At 42.8% G+C, this 16,770-nt stretch overlaps 1 protein-coding gene across 7 annotated transcripts in view; it reads left to right on the forward strand.

Moving 5' to 3' along the window:
- gabpb1 (GA binding protein transcription factor subunit beta 1) overlaps window positions 1–16,770 on the forward strand; it is a 111,917-nt gene that overhangs the window by 57,249 nt on the left and 37,898 nt on the right. For 5 of the 7 annotated variants that reach the window (XM_059953126.1, XM_059953128.1, XM_059953124.1 and 2 more), the window contains 2 exons: window positions 3,216–3,398; window positions 3,741–3,856. In XM_059953126.1, coding sequence (XP_059809109.1) covers window positions 3,216–3,398; window positions 3,741–3,856 — 299 coding nt within the window. The remainder of the gene's footprint in view (window positions 1–3,215; window positions 3,399–3,740; window positions 3,857–16,770) is intronic. The other 2 variants (XM_059953130.1, XM_059953125.1) reach the window with 1 other exon arrangement.

The following is a 16,770-nucleotide window of genomic DNA, read 5'->3' on the forward strand; positions in this document are numbered from 1 at the left end:
CAGCCCTCTGTTCAAATGGAGACATGCACTTTGAATGCTTATCAAATGTAGGTAAGATTGGTTAATGATATAACTCACATGAAATAACAATAGTCTTTAAAATTTACGACCTGCACCTAAATCTGCTGACCCTGTTTCAGACATCCTAAGGATTTAAGATTGTTTGATGTCGTTTCCAGTGCACAATTGTAAAGGGGAATGAAATAATTGTTACTCTAGATCCAATGCAGCCCAAAAAACAATAAGATAAAGAACATGATCAGTAAAAATTAAATATAATGCATGAGATAGGTTATATAAATTGATTGTTTATCTGTTCATAAAGTGACTCTAGGCACAGCAGTGTCTGTACATATTTGACTTTGACAGGAAATAAAGTAGTGACGAGGTGTACGGAGGGGTGGGTTAGTGGGTGTCAGTGTTACTGCTTGGGGAAAGTAATTTTTTCCCAGTCTGGTGGTCCTGCTGTGGATGCTACATAGCCTCCTTCCTGATGGGAATGGGATGAAAAATCCCTGAGCCTGGTGTATGGAATCTTTCATGATGTTACTAGTCCTCTTTCAGCACTTTTGCTGGAAAACTCTAGGGTGTGTGGTAAAGAACTACTAGAGAGAAAAATGAAACTGCTAAGCCTGTCTACCACATTATATATGTGTGTGTGTGTGTGTGTGTAAGTGTGAGTTGAAAAGAGCAAAATTGAACAAAATGTGTTGATACTTCTGCATGTTGTATTTTTTAATTTGATTCCCCACACAAAAGGGGTGATTGATAAGTTTATGGTCTAAGGTAGAAGGAGATGAGTTATTAACTGCAAACTTTCTGCATAATCACTCAAAGAGTGCATGTAACGAGAGCTGTATAACTCATCTCCTTCTACTTTAGGACACAAACTTATCAATCACCCCTGCTGCGGTCTACCTCTGGACTTCTACAAAGAAGGGATCCGTATGCTCCATGACCGCTGGACTAAGTGTGTAAATGTAGGAGGGGACTATGTTGAAAAATAAATATGCTAAGTTTTCTAAAATTGACTCCTACCTTAGGCCACAAACTTATCCGTCATCCCTCGTATAAATTCTGTAAGTATGAATTTTAACACAAAGATTGTCTCTAATGTGTAAGTTGGTTTTGAGAAGATTCCCTGTGCATTGCAAATGATATGAGGTAAAGACCACTGGGAAAGCTACAATAGAATAATTGCATCTGAATCTTTGTCTTAAAATTTACATCAAGCAGTTTTGGGATAATTTGTTCCTATAATGAATTAAATTCCTACAACTTGAAAACTCTGCATGTCTGATGCATGGAGTGTTACCAAGGCAAGAAAAATCTCTCTGTCTTTGTGACAGAGACTGCTACTGCTAAATTAACAAATTTCACGTCACATGCTGGTGTTAATGAACCTGATTCTGAATTAAACTTCAGAATTATTTTCAGATCTAATTAAAATGCATGTTTACATTTTGCATATTAGAATATTCAAGGAATTAAAATTGGGTAAAAGAGTGATTGATGTATCTGCAGAGTAGCATTAATTTCCTACTGCTGAACACTCTCCCCTTGGCTGTGAAGGTGTTGATGTCATCTAACGTCAATGTAGAGGAGCACAGGCACATTAAATACCTCCTGGTCTATCCTGATAACAGATATACTTGAATAAATTCTATGAATAATTGAGTCATTTTCCATTTAATATTGCTTGATTAACTTCTGTTCATTTTCAAGGGAACAGCAATTGACAGCTGCATCTGTGCTGAAAGCAAACAATTTTTCTAAGAAGGTTATTCACTTTCTCTACTTGGTGTATATTGAGGCAAAGTTATCATTGTGATGAATAACAAGGACACGGCTCAGTAATACCCAGTACTGTGGGGACACATGGGAACTGTAACAAATGGTATATGTGGAAGAGAGAATATTCAAAATCAAATAAAAACCTGCAGGTGCTGGAAACCTGAAGTTAAATAGTAATGTTAAATCACAAACAAGGATTTGTTTGCCAAAGGGTTTCGGTCTGAAACATCGACTGTACTGCTTTCCTAGATGTTGCCTGGCCTGCTGTGTTCCTTCATCATTTTGTGTGTGCTGCTTAAATAAGAAATGCTAGAAAAACTCAGCAGGTCAGGCAGCATCTGTGGAAAGTGGAGCAGCTATTGTTTCAGGTCTGAGATCCATCAGAAGAGAGGAGATTTCTTAGCTACTTTTTACTATTGGAGTCGTAGAGCAACACAGTACAAATACAGGCCCTTCCGCCTGTCCAGTCCATGCTGACACCGGTGCCCACCCAACATTATTGTTTTGATGTTTTATCATTTGCTTTCATTGTGGATATGTATTCATGTTGTCACTGAGGATGGAATATTTTGAAAGGTCTTTCATTAACCTCTTGCCTTATTTGTTGCTTTCTTCAGTGGTCTGTAAGATTATCAGATCAAACCTGTGTTTGATGTTCCGTAATATTGTGTGAGGTATATTATTTATTGCTGTTAATCGAAAATATCCTTCATCTCCAGGCACAATGTGTAACATCTAATGTGATGTAAAATAATCTATTTCCATTAATTCTGTTGATGAATTCTCAAAGGAATTTTGAAAATCATGATGTCTTTCATCCTGTAAGCATTCTGCACTATGTCTGATTGGCTTGGAGAGTAAAGCAGAGAACCAAGTACAATGCAGCAAACTTTAACCACTATTTTTCTGTAACTGCAGCACTCTCCTTCAGCGTATTTCTTGTTTCTTGACCATAGATGTGTAGTTGCCCCTGTAGTAAATTGTTAATCCTATAGCGGAAAGGCTGTGTGTAATGGTTACAGTGCAATAAATCAGTTGAGACGGTGGTGAACTTACATGTGCCTCTTGGTTTTGGCCAAAATTATGACAGCTTGCTGCACCTGAGCACTGGCAGTGGGTGAGATTGATGGGTAGCGTGGAAGTTGTGTGATGAGGAGGAAACAGCTTACCTAGGCAAGCACCCTGTTGCACCTGGCCATGTAAGGCTTGGTGATGCATCATTACAAATTTATTTCAAATCTCTCCTGGGAAGTTAACATCTTCAGAAGTCCAGTTAATCTGTAACTCTCTTCCTGCTACCTAGTGGATGGTTCTGATTGAGAACAGTCTTTCCACTTAATCAAAATAAATATTGAGTTTTGTTTGGTACATAATGGAACAAAAGTTGAAGTTTAATTGAGAAATGTTGCTTCTTGTTTCAGCAGTTGCTACGGAAGAAGTGGTAACAGCCGACTCTGTAGACAGTGCCATACAACAGGTTGTCAGCAGTGGAGGTCAGCAAGTGATTACCATAGTTACTGATGATATTCAGCTGAGCAACTTGCAGGCAGCCAGTGACAGTATGAATCATCCGATCATTGTCACAATGCAGGATGGACAGCAAGGTAAAGTGTAATTAAATGATAAAATACAATGGGAGTGATATTCCCTCCAACTATTGATACAAGATACATACTGCAAAGGTGAATGTGCCAGGGTAATTAAACAGATGTAACACATGCACTTTTACTCAATGGATTAACATACTAACTGTGGCTACACTCCGTGTCAATAAAAATAACTTTTCTTTCTAGTATTTTGTAGATGCAATCACCTTGTAAATTAAATACTTACAATAAAATACAACAGCTGATCTACAACTCATAATCATTAAAAATATAGTGCAGCCATTAATAGTGTTCTGTTTTTGAAGTTCTGTTGAAACTGTTTGTATTTCCATCTCCTAGTTTTGACTGTTCCAGCGACTGATATTGCTGAGGAGACAGTAATCACTGAAGAACCGTTGATGAAGAGGCGTTGTGTTGAGATAATTGAAAATCACATTGATAGCACAGAGATTGAGGTAAGTGTCCAGAATCATTTGTTTGTGGCAGAGAGATACTCTCAACTGAGGTATTGTTTAGAACTTGACCTGTGTTGTGGTTATTTTCATTATTTGTTTCTGTAAGAATTCCAGTCACAGAACTTTTCCACCAGTTTTTTATGATGCCACATTGGTTAAAATATGATCAAACACTACTGAGTTTTTCTCAAAGACCTATCCCAAGTATTATTTTATCACTTTTTCTGACTGTCCACTGAAGCAATGTCATCCTTTCAATCATTTGATTATAAATCTCAGCAAATATGATAATCTTTACAGACCATTGTATTTATGTTATCTCATTGTAGGAGAGGTGCCATATATACTCTTACACCAAAGTGATACTGGATACTTTGACATATAATTTGGTACAGCAATTGGAAGAGCTAAGCACTTGACTGCCATATTGAAGTAATTCCATACATTTCTAAGTTCCAGTCCCCTGCCTTTCTCTGAATCACTGACTTAAAACAATACAGGTCATTTGGTCTATTGGATTCTTGCTATGCAGTTCCGTTAGTCCACCTCCTTTCCCTCAGCTCTGCAACATATTCATACATGCGTTTAGATTTCCTCTTTGACTCTCTGTTGTTCACCTACACTAAATTTACTGTATCTTGCCAGAAGTGGGAAGAAACCCACGCAATCTGAGAGAGAACCTGCAGACTACTCACAGACAGCATCAGAGGCCAGGGTTGAATCTGGGTCCTGAGTTTTGCTCAACTCCCTCCTAAACCAATTACTAATTATTTCAGTTCTAGACCTTTAATTCCTAACACCTCTGCAAGGGAAATAGGCCCTTTTTATTTTATTTTGTCTCCTCTCAGCCACCACTTTTCAAAATAAATTTAATTTTCTTTGAAAATTTCCAGGCATATTAACTTCCTGGTAATTAGCCTCAGCTCTCCCGCGAACGCAAATCATTCTTAAAAAGTGGTGGTCACTGAGCCCACACTATAGCCTAACTAGTGTTGTGTACAAGTTTCCCTGTTCTTAAATTTAATGCCTTGGCTACTTAAAAAAAAGCATGGTTATGATTTTTTTAAGCCACCTTGTTGACCTGGCCTGCTATCTTTAAGGATTTATCACCGTACCATCCAAAGTTCCTTTGTTCCAACATACTATTTAGTATCTTCCCATTTATTGTGCCTTGTCTTGTACTGTTATTCCAATATTCCCCATAAATGCATTACCTTTCATTTATCATTAATATTTTCAAATATTATTTACATTATTTCTGCCCACCTGACTGGACCACTTATAATTTCCTGCAATATAAAGCTTTCATCCTCCCTTTCAGCCACTTGTTCATCTGTAAACATCTTCATCATGCTCTCTACATTTCAGTCCATCTCATTGTTTATATTTTAAAAAGCAAAGGACTAAGTATGAAGCACTACTGGTCACAGCCTGTAGTCAGAAAATACCTGTTAACTACTACCTTTGTGTCCTATCATTGGATAATTTTGGACTCTTTGGATACTGTTATTATATTTTCTTGTATGGGGTGCCATGTGCAGCCTTGTCAGAAGTCTTGCTAAAATCCATATAGGCCATATCAAGTGCACCATTTTTTATGGATCACCTACTAACCTCATCAAAAAATTCCTTTGTTAGTCAGACACCTTTTCTTAACAAATACATGACTTAATTAACCTGTAACTTTCTGAATGAAAATTTTTATTCTCACTTGGAATTGGTTCCATTAATTTGAAGTTATTGAAGTTAAATTAAGTGACCTGTCACTAAGTTATCACCTCTTGCCATTTTAAACAGTAATTCAATGTTCAGCTCTCTGGGCTTATGGCATCTTTTCAATTGCCAAGCAAACTCTATACAATATTTTTGATGAGTTTCCATGTTATATTTGGTACAGTTGTATTGACTGGTCTCTTGATTCTACCATTAACTGTGGGTCGGGTAGTCAACGTTGAGACCAAGCGCATTGCTCAACACGTTTCTTCACTTGATCTGATGGATTTAACACAGTGGCACAGCTATGCGGAAGCTCTGTTCCATGTTAGCTTCTTCCTGTTGCTCCATTAGCCATTTGGTCACAGTGATTTTGGGATTTGTGTCTTAACTGTCAATATTTTCAGAATAGTTTCAAAATTTCCATTCAGCCACAAGGTTTTGCCGCTGGAGACACAAGAGAATGCAGGTACTGAACCTTGAGCAACAAGCAAGACAGTGGAAGAACTTGGCTCAAGACCCCCTCATCTACACTGGAATCCCAAGCTGTTGACTGTTTCCCTCCAAGATGCTGCCTGACTCACAGAGCTTCTTGTTTGTTGCTCAAGGTTTTATCATTGGTGGGTGAAGGTCTTGAACACATGGGAAGTTAACAGTCCTGGAGTGAGTTGGTGCTAAAGTGAATAAGGAGTTGCTCAGGGTTGAGTAATAGTTTTGTATTGTAGCTCCATGATATCTCCGATTCTCTTGCACCACAGTTGTCTGAAAGGTAGGCTGCTCTCAATTAATTAACTGTGCCACTTACTCTGTCATGCAAGTGTTGGTATAAAGCTAAACAAACTACATTCTATTCAAGGCCAGGCAGCATTTTGTGTGTGTTGCTTGAATTTCCAGCATCTGCAGATTTCCTCGTGTTTACATTCTATTCAAATTTTTTTTTGTTCTTTTGAGGAATCTATGATACTTTTCTTGATGCAAATTTCTCCAGCAAACTATAATCTGTGCAAGCAGACTAAGGAACTATTTGCTGATGTTCAGCTTGTCTACCCTGTATTAACTGCTTGGTGGTCATGAAAGCGCTTCCTCAGTCTGAGATATTATCAGTTCTGTTTTCACCCTGTTGTGATTTTGTTAGGTTATTGTCCTTGAGTATTGTTGAGACTCTTGTTCTAGACTGCTGTCTGTGCATTTCTCTGCCTGTTCTAATGGAACTACCATTAGCTCCACAGGTCCTTGTCACAGTACAGCTGTGTTTGAAGTTTAGCCATCTAGCGGATGAGATCAGGAAACCCATTTGTAAATGACAACTCTTGCTATGGTTATGGATTCCTTAATTCAGTCCTTGTTTCCTGGTTTCGTTGGAGATTTTAGGGTGCTGCAGAGGGTATACAAGGTGTGTAAGTACTATGCCCATGGTAGACCAAAGGTTCAGTTATTATCAAAGTATACAACTCTGAAATTCATCATTTCTCTGGGTAGCCATGAAACCAAGAAAGAAATGAAGGGCAGCACGATCATCAACTGTACTTGACAGTTTGACAGAGGGTACATAAAGGTGTGAAGGTACCATGTCCATATTAGAGCATACTTGGCTCATTGACGGTTTCACTGCTGTTCTATTTATGCCTGGTTTTCAAAACAGAACTATCCTCCAAATATGTGAACAGTGTGATGGTAATAATTTGATAACAGTTGCACATGTCATTAGGAGAATAAACTGGTTAAATGACAGGTGCTGGAGAAGGACCCTTACTTGGATCTTTGGGATTTGGCCAGTGATATTAGCCAAAACAATTTAGTAAGAGTCCGTTTGAAAATATAATTTCAAAAAAATGAAGTAAATCAAGACAGCGGTAGAAATGTATCATGGTTTTTATAACGTGGCTGTAATTTAGGTTAATACATATGGCACACAGGAACAGGCCTTTCGGCCTACAATGCCAGTGTCAACTATGATACCAAACTGCACTAAACTTGCTTGCCTGGACATGATTCATCTCCATTGATTCTGAACATGATCATGCCCCTGTCTAAATACCATTGAAAGTAACACTACTTTCGCCTTCATCTCTGGCAAAGCATTCTAAGCATGTACCACTAAAAATTCACCCTAAACATCTCCTTTAAACTTTCCCCCTCTCATTGTAAAATCTATGTCCTCTAGAGTTTGACAATTTTACCCTGAGGAAAAGGACTGTCTACTCTATCTGTGCCTCTCATAATTTTATAATCCTTTATCAGTCTCCCTTCGGCCTCCAGTGCTCCAGGCTTGTCCAGTCCCTGCTTATAGTCACTGTAATCTGGGCAATGTCCTGGTGAACTGTCTCTAAAGTCTCCACATAAATGGGCAACCAGAAATGTACTATGTGGTCTAACCAAAGCTTTATCCTAGTCTAATCACAGGACAATTTACAAACATCAATTAACTTGCCAACAGGTACGTCTTTGGACTGTGGGAGGCATGTACAAACTGCTTACAGGTAGTGGTAGGAATTGAACCTGGGTCACTGGTACTGTAAAGCGTTGTATTAACTGCTGTGCTACCATGCTGCCCAAGTTGTTTCCTCCTGTAGTCAGTAATCACTTCGGTTTTAATGACGTTCAATGAGAGCATATTTTTGTGGCACCACTCCACCAGATTTTCAATCTGCTGGAAGTAAATTCAACAACTCTTTCCCAGCCAGTTTAGGCATGATTTGCCACTGTGCACTGTGGGAAAAGACAACAGAGAACAGTAGTCAACTGCCTTCTTTATCACAGACTCGACCTGTAAATTAACCTCTGGAAGTCTTGCACAAGGACTCCTAAGTTCCTTTGCACCTCTGATGTTTGAACATTCTCCCCATTTGGATAATAGTCTGCACTATTGTTCCTTTTACCAAAATGCCTTATCATACATTTAGTTTAGTAGTAGTCTCTCGAAGACTGAGGAAGATGAATGTGTTACGCAGTCAATGTCTGTGGGCACGCATATGACTTCTGAGGCCGAAGTCCGAAGCACATGTACGGTTGCAGATGGGGCAAGGAGCACCGCCTGTTGGGGCAGGAGCGGACGCCTTCCTGTGTCTTTCTTGACTCGCCTTGAGGCGCTGCATGCACCAGTTGGCTTGGAAGTTGTTTGCTGCCTTGGAGCATAGATTGCACCACTCGGACCGATCAGCAGCAGTGTGTTCGAGATCGCAGGGCTGGAGTTTGGCCCACTTAAGGTTTGACTTGAGGTTGTCTTTGTACCTCTTCCTTGGGCAACCTTGGGCACAGTTGCCCTGCTCCAGTTCTCTGTAGAACAAATGACGCGGCATTCTGGACTCATCCATGCGGATCACATGGCCTGTCCATCCGAGCTGAGCCTTCAAAACCTTGGCTTCAATGCTTGTGGAATTGGCTTGGTCCAGGACTGTCAGATTGGAGATACGGTCTTGCCAGCGGATTTGCATGATTGATCGCAGAACGCGATTGTGAAATTGTTCAAGCTTTTTGACATGTCTGCGATACAGTGTCCAGGTTTCACAGCCATATAGAAGTGATGAGACCACAACAGCATTGTAAGCCTTCAGTTTAGTGGAGAGGCGAATGTCTTTGTGCTGCAGAACTTTGACCTGGAGCCTTCCAAGTGCCTGGCTTGCTTTCTGGATCCTTGACGTGATTTCTTTATCAAGGGCACCGTCGCTGGAGATGGTACTGTTACGAATGAGGAACAACTCTGATGGGCAGAAGGGTGCAAAGTCCCCATACCCCCCAACTTTTGGAGAAATCGCAAATCGCTACTATTTCAAGGCTGCTACCAAGGAAATGAAAGGGACAAAAGGAAATCTGCCAAAGGCAGTTGATATTGGCAACCACTCATGAAAATTAATGAGAGAAGAGACACAGCTCAGGTTGGAATGTCTCCAGCTAACAAAAGAGAACGAAACTTGATTACTGCTATTGTCTTTTGGAGAAGGTTTGTGTACTTGGTACTGTTCTATTCATTGAAACCCCTCAGAGGGCAACCAGAGTGGGCTGGTTTGATGGGTTACATCATCCCAACATAATTGACACCTGATACCCCGTGAGTGGGGATAAAAGTAGGGTCTGGAGCAACACCCCTCAGACGCACCAGGAGAAATGCTAGTGAGCATCAGAACCCCCACGAGACAGGGTGGGAGATCGGAAACCGAATGGAGGGTCGGTAAATTTTAACTCACAAGGTTTTTGTAGTGAGACCGGTGGGGGCTTGTGTGTGTGTCCACCCTTGCCTGGGTGACGAGTCCACCACGCAAGAACAGTCTAGCTAAAGGACGGAGGGGTCATACGTGAATGGCCACAGCAACAACGCATCGATGGATCAAAATCGTAAAGGAAAGTTGGCAAGTCAATAGCTGTTACTGTTCTCTCTCCCTCTCCCTCTCCCTCTCCCTCTCCCTCTCCCTCTCCCTCTCCCTCTCCCTCTCCCTCTCCCTCTCCCTCTCCCTCTCCCTCTCCCTCTCCCTCTCCCTCTCCCCCTCTCCCTCCCTCCCTCTCCCCCTCTCCCTCCCTCCCTCCCTCTCCCCCTCTCCCTCCCTCCCCCTCTCTCTCTCCCCCTCTCTCTCTCTCCCCCTCTCTCTCTCTCTCCCTCTCTCCCTCTCTCCCTCTCTCCCTCTCTCCCTCCCTCCCTCCCTCTCCCCCCTCCCAACAATTGCAACACAGCGATCAACAACTACCACAGCCTGCATGAACTGAACTTTATTTTCCATTGGACAATTCATTATCCCCTAGACAACGATAGAGCTTCTTTCTTATTGATTATTATTATACCCGCACTTTTAGGTTTAGTATTGATGACGTATATTATCTGTATATTTGCATTGATATTATTTTTGTGTATTTTTACTAATAAAAACTGTTGAAAATAGTATCACCAGACTCCAAAGGACACTTCTTTCTTTGCTGGTAAGACACTCAGTTAACGGGGTTCATAACAGTACTCCCCAGGTATTTGAAGTTGTCAATGTTCTGCAGTTGTGTGTCATTGATGGTGATGCATGGCTGGGGTGCTGTTAGATGCAGGCTGCAGGAGGACCTCTGTTTTACTGAGGCTGATTGTCAAGCTGAACAATTTAGATGCAACGGAGAATCTGCTGACCATTGTTTGTAGGTGGTCCTCTTGGCGCACCATGAGTGCACAGTCATCTGCAAAGAGTGCTTCTATGAAAGCTTTCGGAGGGTCTTTGTGTGTGCTGCAAGGCGACGTAGGTCAAAGAGTGACCCATCCAGGAGGTATTTGATATAAATGCCCAGGTTTAGGTCTTTGACGGCATGCATTAGTACTTGAGTGAAGAAAAGTTTGAAAAGTGCTGGTGCAAGCACACAGCCCTGTTTAACGCCATTGGAAATGTCAAATTTCTCGCTAGGTTCATCAGCTGAGAGAATCTCTCCAGTCATGTTGTCATGGAAAAGGCGTACGAGGTTGAAGAACTTTGGAGGGCAGCCAAGTTTCCCGAGGATGATCCACAAGGCTCCTCTGTTGAAAGTATCAAACACTTTAGTCAGATCAATGAAGATAAAGTACAAGTTCATGTTCTGCTCCAGGCATTTCTCCTGCATTTGTCTAACAGTGAAGATCATATCCACAGTACTGCGTTTAGGCCGAAAGCTGCATTGCGATTCTAAGAGGTTTCCTTCAGATACTGTTGAAATAATTGTATTGAGGATGATGCGAGCCAGGATTTTGCTGGCAATGGAAAGTAGGGAGATGCCCCCATAGTTCCCACAGTCTGTGCGTGGGCCTTTGTTTTTGTATAGGGCAACTATTGCAGCATCCCGAAGGTCAGGTGGCATTACTTCCTCTTCCCAGATACTGACCAGGACGTCCTGGAATGCTTCGAGTGACTCCTGGTTGAGAGCTTTGAACAGTTCTGCAGGAAGCCATCCTTGCCTGGTGCTTTGCCACAGCTCATCTGCTTGATGGCTGTGCTGACCTTGGTCGGTGGGTGGGGGGGGTGGGGTTGTTGAGGTGCTCATGGACTGGGCTCTTGGGAATCTGGTCGAGTACTGACTGGTCGACTGTTCCATCTGCCAATTTTTTGCCCATTCTTCCAATCTGTCAAAGTTCTGCTGCAATTGCATTGCTTCCTCAGCACTGCCTAGCCCACCTCCTACCTTCGTATCATCTGCAAACATTGCCACAAAGCCATCAGTTCCATTATCCAAGTCATTGACTAATGATGTGCAAAGTAGCGGTCCCAATATTGACCCCTGAGGAACACCACTCGTCACTGGCAGTCAACCAGAGAAGGCCCCCTTTATTCCCACTCACTGCCTCCTGCCTGTCTGCTGTTCCTTTATCCATGCCAGTATCTTTCCTATAAGACCATTAGACATAGGAGCAGAAGTAGGCCATTCGGCCCATCAAGTCTGCTATGCAGTTCAATCATAGGTTGATCCAATTCTTCCAGTCATCCCCACTCCCCAGCCTTCGCTCCATTCCTGCAAAGTTATAGGATTTTATCTTGTTAAGCAGCCTCGTGTGTGGCACCTTATCAAATGCCTTCTGCCTCTCCTTTGTCCACCCTGCTTGTTACTTCAGGCAAGCTTAGGATTTCCCTTTACTGAAACTATGCTGACTTTGACTTATTTTATCATTGTCTCCAAGTACCACAAAACCTCATCCTTAATAATAAACTCCCAACACTTTCCCAACCACTAGAGGTTAGTCTAACTGGCCTATAATTTCCTTTCTTTTGACTTCCTCCCTTCTTAAAGAATGGAGTGATATTTGCAATCTTCCAGTCTAGAACACTAGAATACTACAGCACGATACAAGCCCTTCAGCCCTCGATGTTGTGCCGACCCCTATAATTCCTTAAAAACCCACTAAACCCACACTACCCCGTAACCCTCTATTTCTCTTTCATCCTTGTACCTGTTCAAGAGGCTCTTAAGTACCCCTAATGTTTTAGCTCCCACCACCATCCCTGGCAAGTCATTCCAGGCACCCACAACCCTCTGTGTTTTAAAAAAAAAACAACTTTCCCCTGATATCTCCCTAAGCTTCCCCCTTTAATTTTGTCATATGCCCTCTGGTGTTTGCTATTCGTGTCCTGGGAAACAGGTACTGACTATCCACCCTATCTATGCCTCTCATAATCTTGTAGACCTCTATCAAGTCCCCCCTCATCCTTCTACACTCCAAAAAGATAAGTCCCAGCTCGACTAACCTTGCCTCATAAGACTTGTTTTCCAATCCAGGCAACATCCTGGTAAATCTCCTCTGCACCCTCTCCATAGCTTCCACATCCTTCCTATAATGAGCTGACCAGAACTGAACACAGTACTCTAAGTGCGGTCTCACCAGAGATTTGTAGAATTTCAATATGACCTCTCTACTCTTGAACTCAATCCCCCTATTAATGAAGCCTAGCATCCCATAGGCCTTCTTAACTATCCTATCAAACTGTGCAACAACCTTGAAGGATGTATGGATTTGAACCCCATGGTCCCTCTGTTCATCCACACTCTTAAGTAACTGACTATTAATCCTGTACTTGGCCTTCTTGTTTGTCCTTCCAAAATGCATCACCTCACTTATGCATCACTTATCCGGATTGAACTCCATCTGGCACTTTTCTGCCCAACATTGCATCCTGTCTATACCCTCTTGTAACCTTCGACAACCTACAGCTCCATCCACAACTCCTCCATTCTTTGTGTCATCTGCTAACTCACCCATCCTTCTGCCTCTTCATTCAGGTCATTTATAAAAATCATAAAGAACAGGGGTCCCATGACAGATCCTTGTGGCACTCCACTAGTCACCGATCTCCAGACAGAATACTTTCCTTTCGCTACTACCTCTGCTTTCTTCCTGTAAGCCAATTTTTTATCCAAACTGCCAAGGTTCCACTGATCCCACGCCTCATGATTTTCTGGATGAGTCTCTCGTGGGGGACCTTGTCAAATGCTTTGCTAAGATCCGTGTATACCACATCTACTGCCCTACCCTCATCAATTTCTTTTGTTACCTCTTCAAAAAACTCAATTAGGCTCGTGAGGCATGACCTTCCCTTCACAAAGCCACGTTGACTGTCCTTGAGTAGACTGTACTTCTCCAAATGCTCGTAGGTCCTATCCTTAAGAATCCTTTGCAATAGTTTGCAGACCACCGACGTAAGACTCACTGGTCTATAGTTCCCAGGATTCTCCGTATTACCTTTTTTCAATAAGGGAACTACATTTGCCATTTTGCAATCCTCTGGCACCTCCCCTGCAGCCAAAGAGAATTCAAAGATCATAGCTACTGCTCCAGCGATCTCTTCTCTCACTTCCCACAGCAACCTGGAGTATATCACGTCCGGTCCTGGAGACTTATCAATCTTGATGTTTATAAGAAGATCCAACACTTCTTCCTTAATCTTCACATTGTCCAGTGCACAGGCCTGCTCTATTTTGACCTCACCCTGATCAAGATCCTTTTCACTTGTGAATACTGAAGCAAAGTATTCATTTAGGACCTCCCCAACCTCCTTCGTCTCCAGGCACATGTTGCCTTCTTTATCCTTTAGTGGCCCCACCTTCATTCTTGTCACCCTTCTGTTCTTCACATACACATAGAATGCCTTGGGGTTCTCCGTAATCGTACATGCCAAGGCCTTCTCATGCCCCCTTTGAGCTCTCCTAACTCCTTTCTTAAGCTCCTTCCTGGCTACCATGTATTTCTCATGAACTCTTCCTGCTTCCTGCTTCTTATATTTAACATACGCTTCCTTTTTCCTTTTGGCGAGTTGCCTCACGTTTCGTCAGCCACGGTTCCCTTTTCCGACCATTTTTTCCTTGTCTCAGTGGGACAAACCTATCCTGAACCCAGCACAAGTGGTCCCTAAACTCCCTCCACATTACTTCTGTGCTTTCACCCTTGAACCGTTTCCAATTTACTCTCGTTAGTTCCGGCCTCATCCCTTCATGGTTAACCCTTCCCCAGTTAAGCACTTTCCCATTTTGTCTGTTTTTATCCTTCTCCATAGCTATGCTGAAACTCAGGGAGTTGTGGTCACTCTCACCAAAATGCTCCTCCACCAAGAGGTCTATCACCTGACCAGGTTCATTACCCAGAACTAGATCCAGTATAGCCTCTCCTCTTGTTGGCCGGTCCACATACTGTGTCAGGAATCCTTCTTGAACACACCTGACAAATTCAGCCCCATCTATCCCCCTTGCAGTCAGGAGGTGCTAGTCAATATGAGGGAAGTTGAAATCACCCATAACTACAACTCTGTATTTCCTGCACCATTCTAAAATCTGCTTCCTTATCTTCTCCTTGGTGTCCTGAGAGCTATTTGGGAGCCTATAGACTACCCCCAGCACAGTGATTGATTCCTTCCTATTTCTGACTTCCACCCACTCCCTCTGCAGCGTCCTCCCTTTCTATAGCTGTGATACTATTCCTGACCAGTAATGCTACTCCCCCACCTTATCTCTCTCCCATCCTATTCCTTTTAAAACACCTAAACCCCGGTACCTGCATCAGCCAATCCTGCCCTTCCTCCAGCCAAGTTTCAGTAATGGCCACAACATGGTAGTTCCACGTACTGATCCATGCTCTAAGTTCATCCCCTTTATTCCTAATACTCCTAGCATTGAAATAGACACATTTCAACCCCTCTAACTGGCTACATTTATGTTTTGACCCCTGCCTGTCCTTCCTCACCAACTCAGAACACATAGCATCATGCCTTTGTCCTTCTTCCCTAATCTCTGCACTCACGTTCTGATTCCCCCCCCCCTCAGCCAAACTAGTTTGTGCCCTCCCCAACAGCTTGAGCAAACCTGCCCACCAGGATATTGTCCCCTTTCCAGTTTAGGTGCAGCCCGTCCTTTTTATACAGGTCAGACTTTCCCCAAAAGAGATCCCAATTATCCAGAAATCTGAACCCCTGCCCCCTGCACCAACTCTTCTGCCACGCATTCATCTGATATAACTTCCTGTTCCTACCCTCTCTGTCTCGTGGCACAGGCAGCAATCCCGAGATTACCACCCTTGAGGTCCTGCTTTTTAACTTCTTTCCTAACTCCCTATTTTCCTTCTTCAGGATCTCATCCCTACTCCTATATATGTCATTGGTCCCCACGTGGACCATGACATCTGGCTGCTCACCCTCTCTCCTGAGAATACTGAGAACTCGATCTGAGATATCGCGGACCCTGGCACCAGGGAGGCACAGACCATCCGGGATTCTCAATCTCTCTCACAGAACCTCCTATCTGTCCCCCTAACTATTGAATCCCCTGTCACTACTGTTCTCCTCTTCTCCCTCCATCCTTTCTGAGCTGAGGGTCCAGTCTCAGTGCCAGAGACACGACCACTACAACTTGTCCTTGGTAGGTGGACCCCACCAACAGTATACTTATTGTTGATGGGATTGGCCACAGGGGTGCTCTGCTGTTTCTGTCTATTCCCCTTCCCTCTCCTGACAGTCACCCAGTTACCTGTCTCTTGACTTTTAGGGGTGACTGTCTCCCTGAAACTCCAATCTATTACTGCCTGTCTCCCGAATGATCCAAAGTTCACCCAGCTCCAGCTTCAGTTCCCTAACTCAGTTTGAGGAGCTGCAGCATGATGCACCTTTTGCAGGTGTAGTCATCAGAGACAATTATGCTGTCCCTGACTTCCCACATCCTACAATTGGAGCACCGGACTGTCCTATCTATTACTTCCATTACCAACTCCTAATTTAATTTAATTGAAGAAACTTACCCAGCCTTACCTCACTAGGAACAAGCTCGTTTCCACCTCTTCTCGCTGAAGCCTCTCGAGCCAAAGCCTCAAAGCTCCACTCCTTCACTGGGCCACTCACTCACTGGCTGTTTTGCTTGAGCTACCCCTCTTTTTATTTGTTTGAGTTTTGCAATTTTCGATTGGACCGTGCCAGAATTAAATGATTCTTGAAAAATCATGACCAATGCATCCATTATCTCTTTAGCAACCTCTCTCAGGACTCTGGGATGTAGTCCATCTGGCCCAGGTGACTTATCCACCGGAAGACCTTTGAGTTTGTCTAGCACCTTTTCTTTTGTAATAGCAATGGCACTCATCCCATCTCCCCGACACTCATGGACCTCCAGCTCACTGCTAGTGTCTTCCATAGTGAAGACTGATGCAAAGTACTTACTAAATTCACCTGCCTTTTTTTTTTGTCCCCCATTACTGCCTCACCAACATATGTTTCCAGTGGTCCAATATCAACTCT

The sequence above is a fragment of the Hypanus sabinus genome, chromosome 28 (genome assembly GCF_030144855.1).
Source record: "Hypanus sabinus isolate sHypSab1 chromosome 28, sHypSab1.hap1, whole genome shotgun sequence".
Taxonomy (NCBI): domain Eukaryota; kingdom Metazoa; phylum Chordata; class Chondrichthyes; order Myliobatiformes; family Dasyatidae; genus Hypanus; species Hypanus sabinus.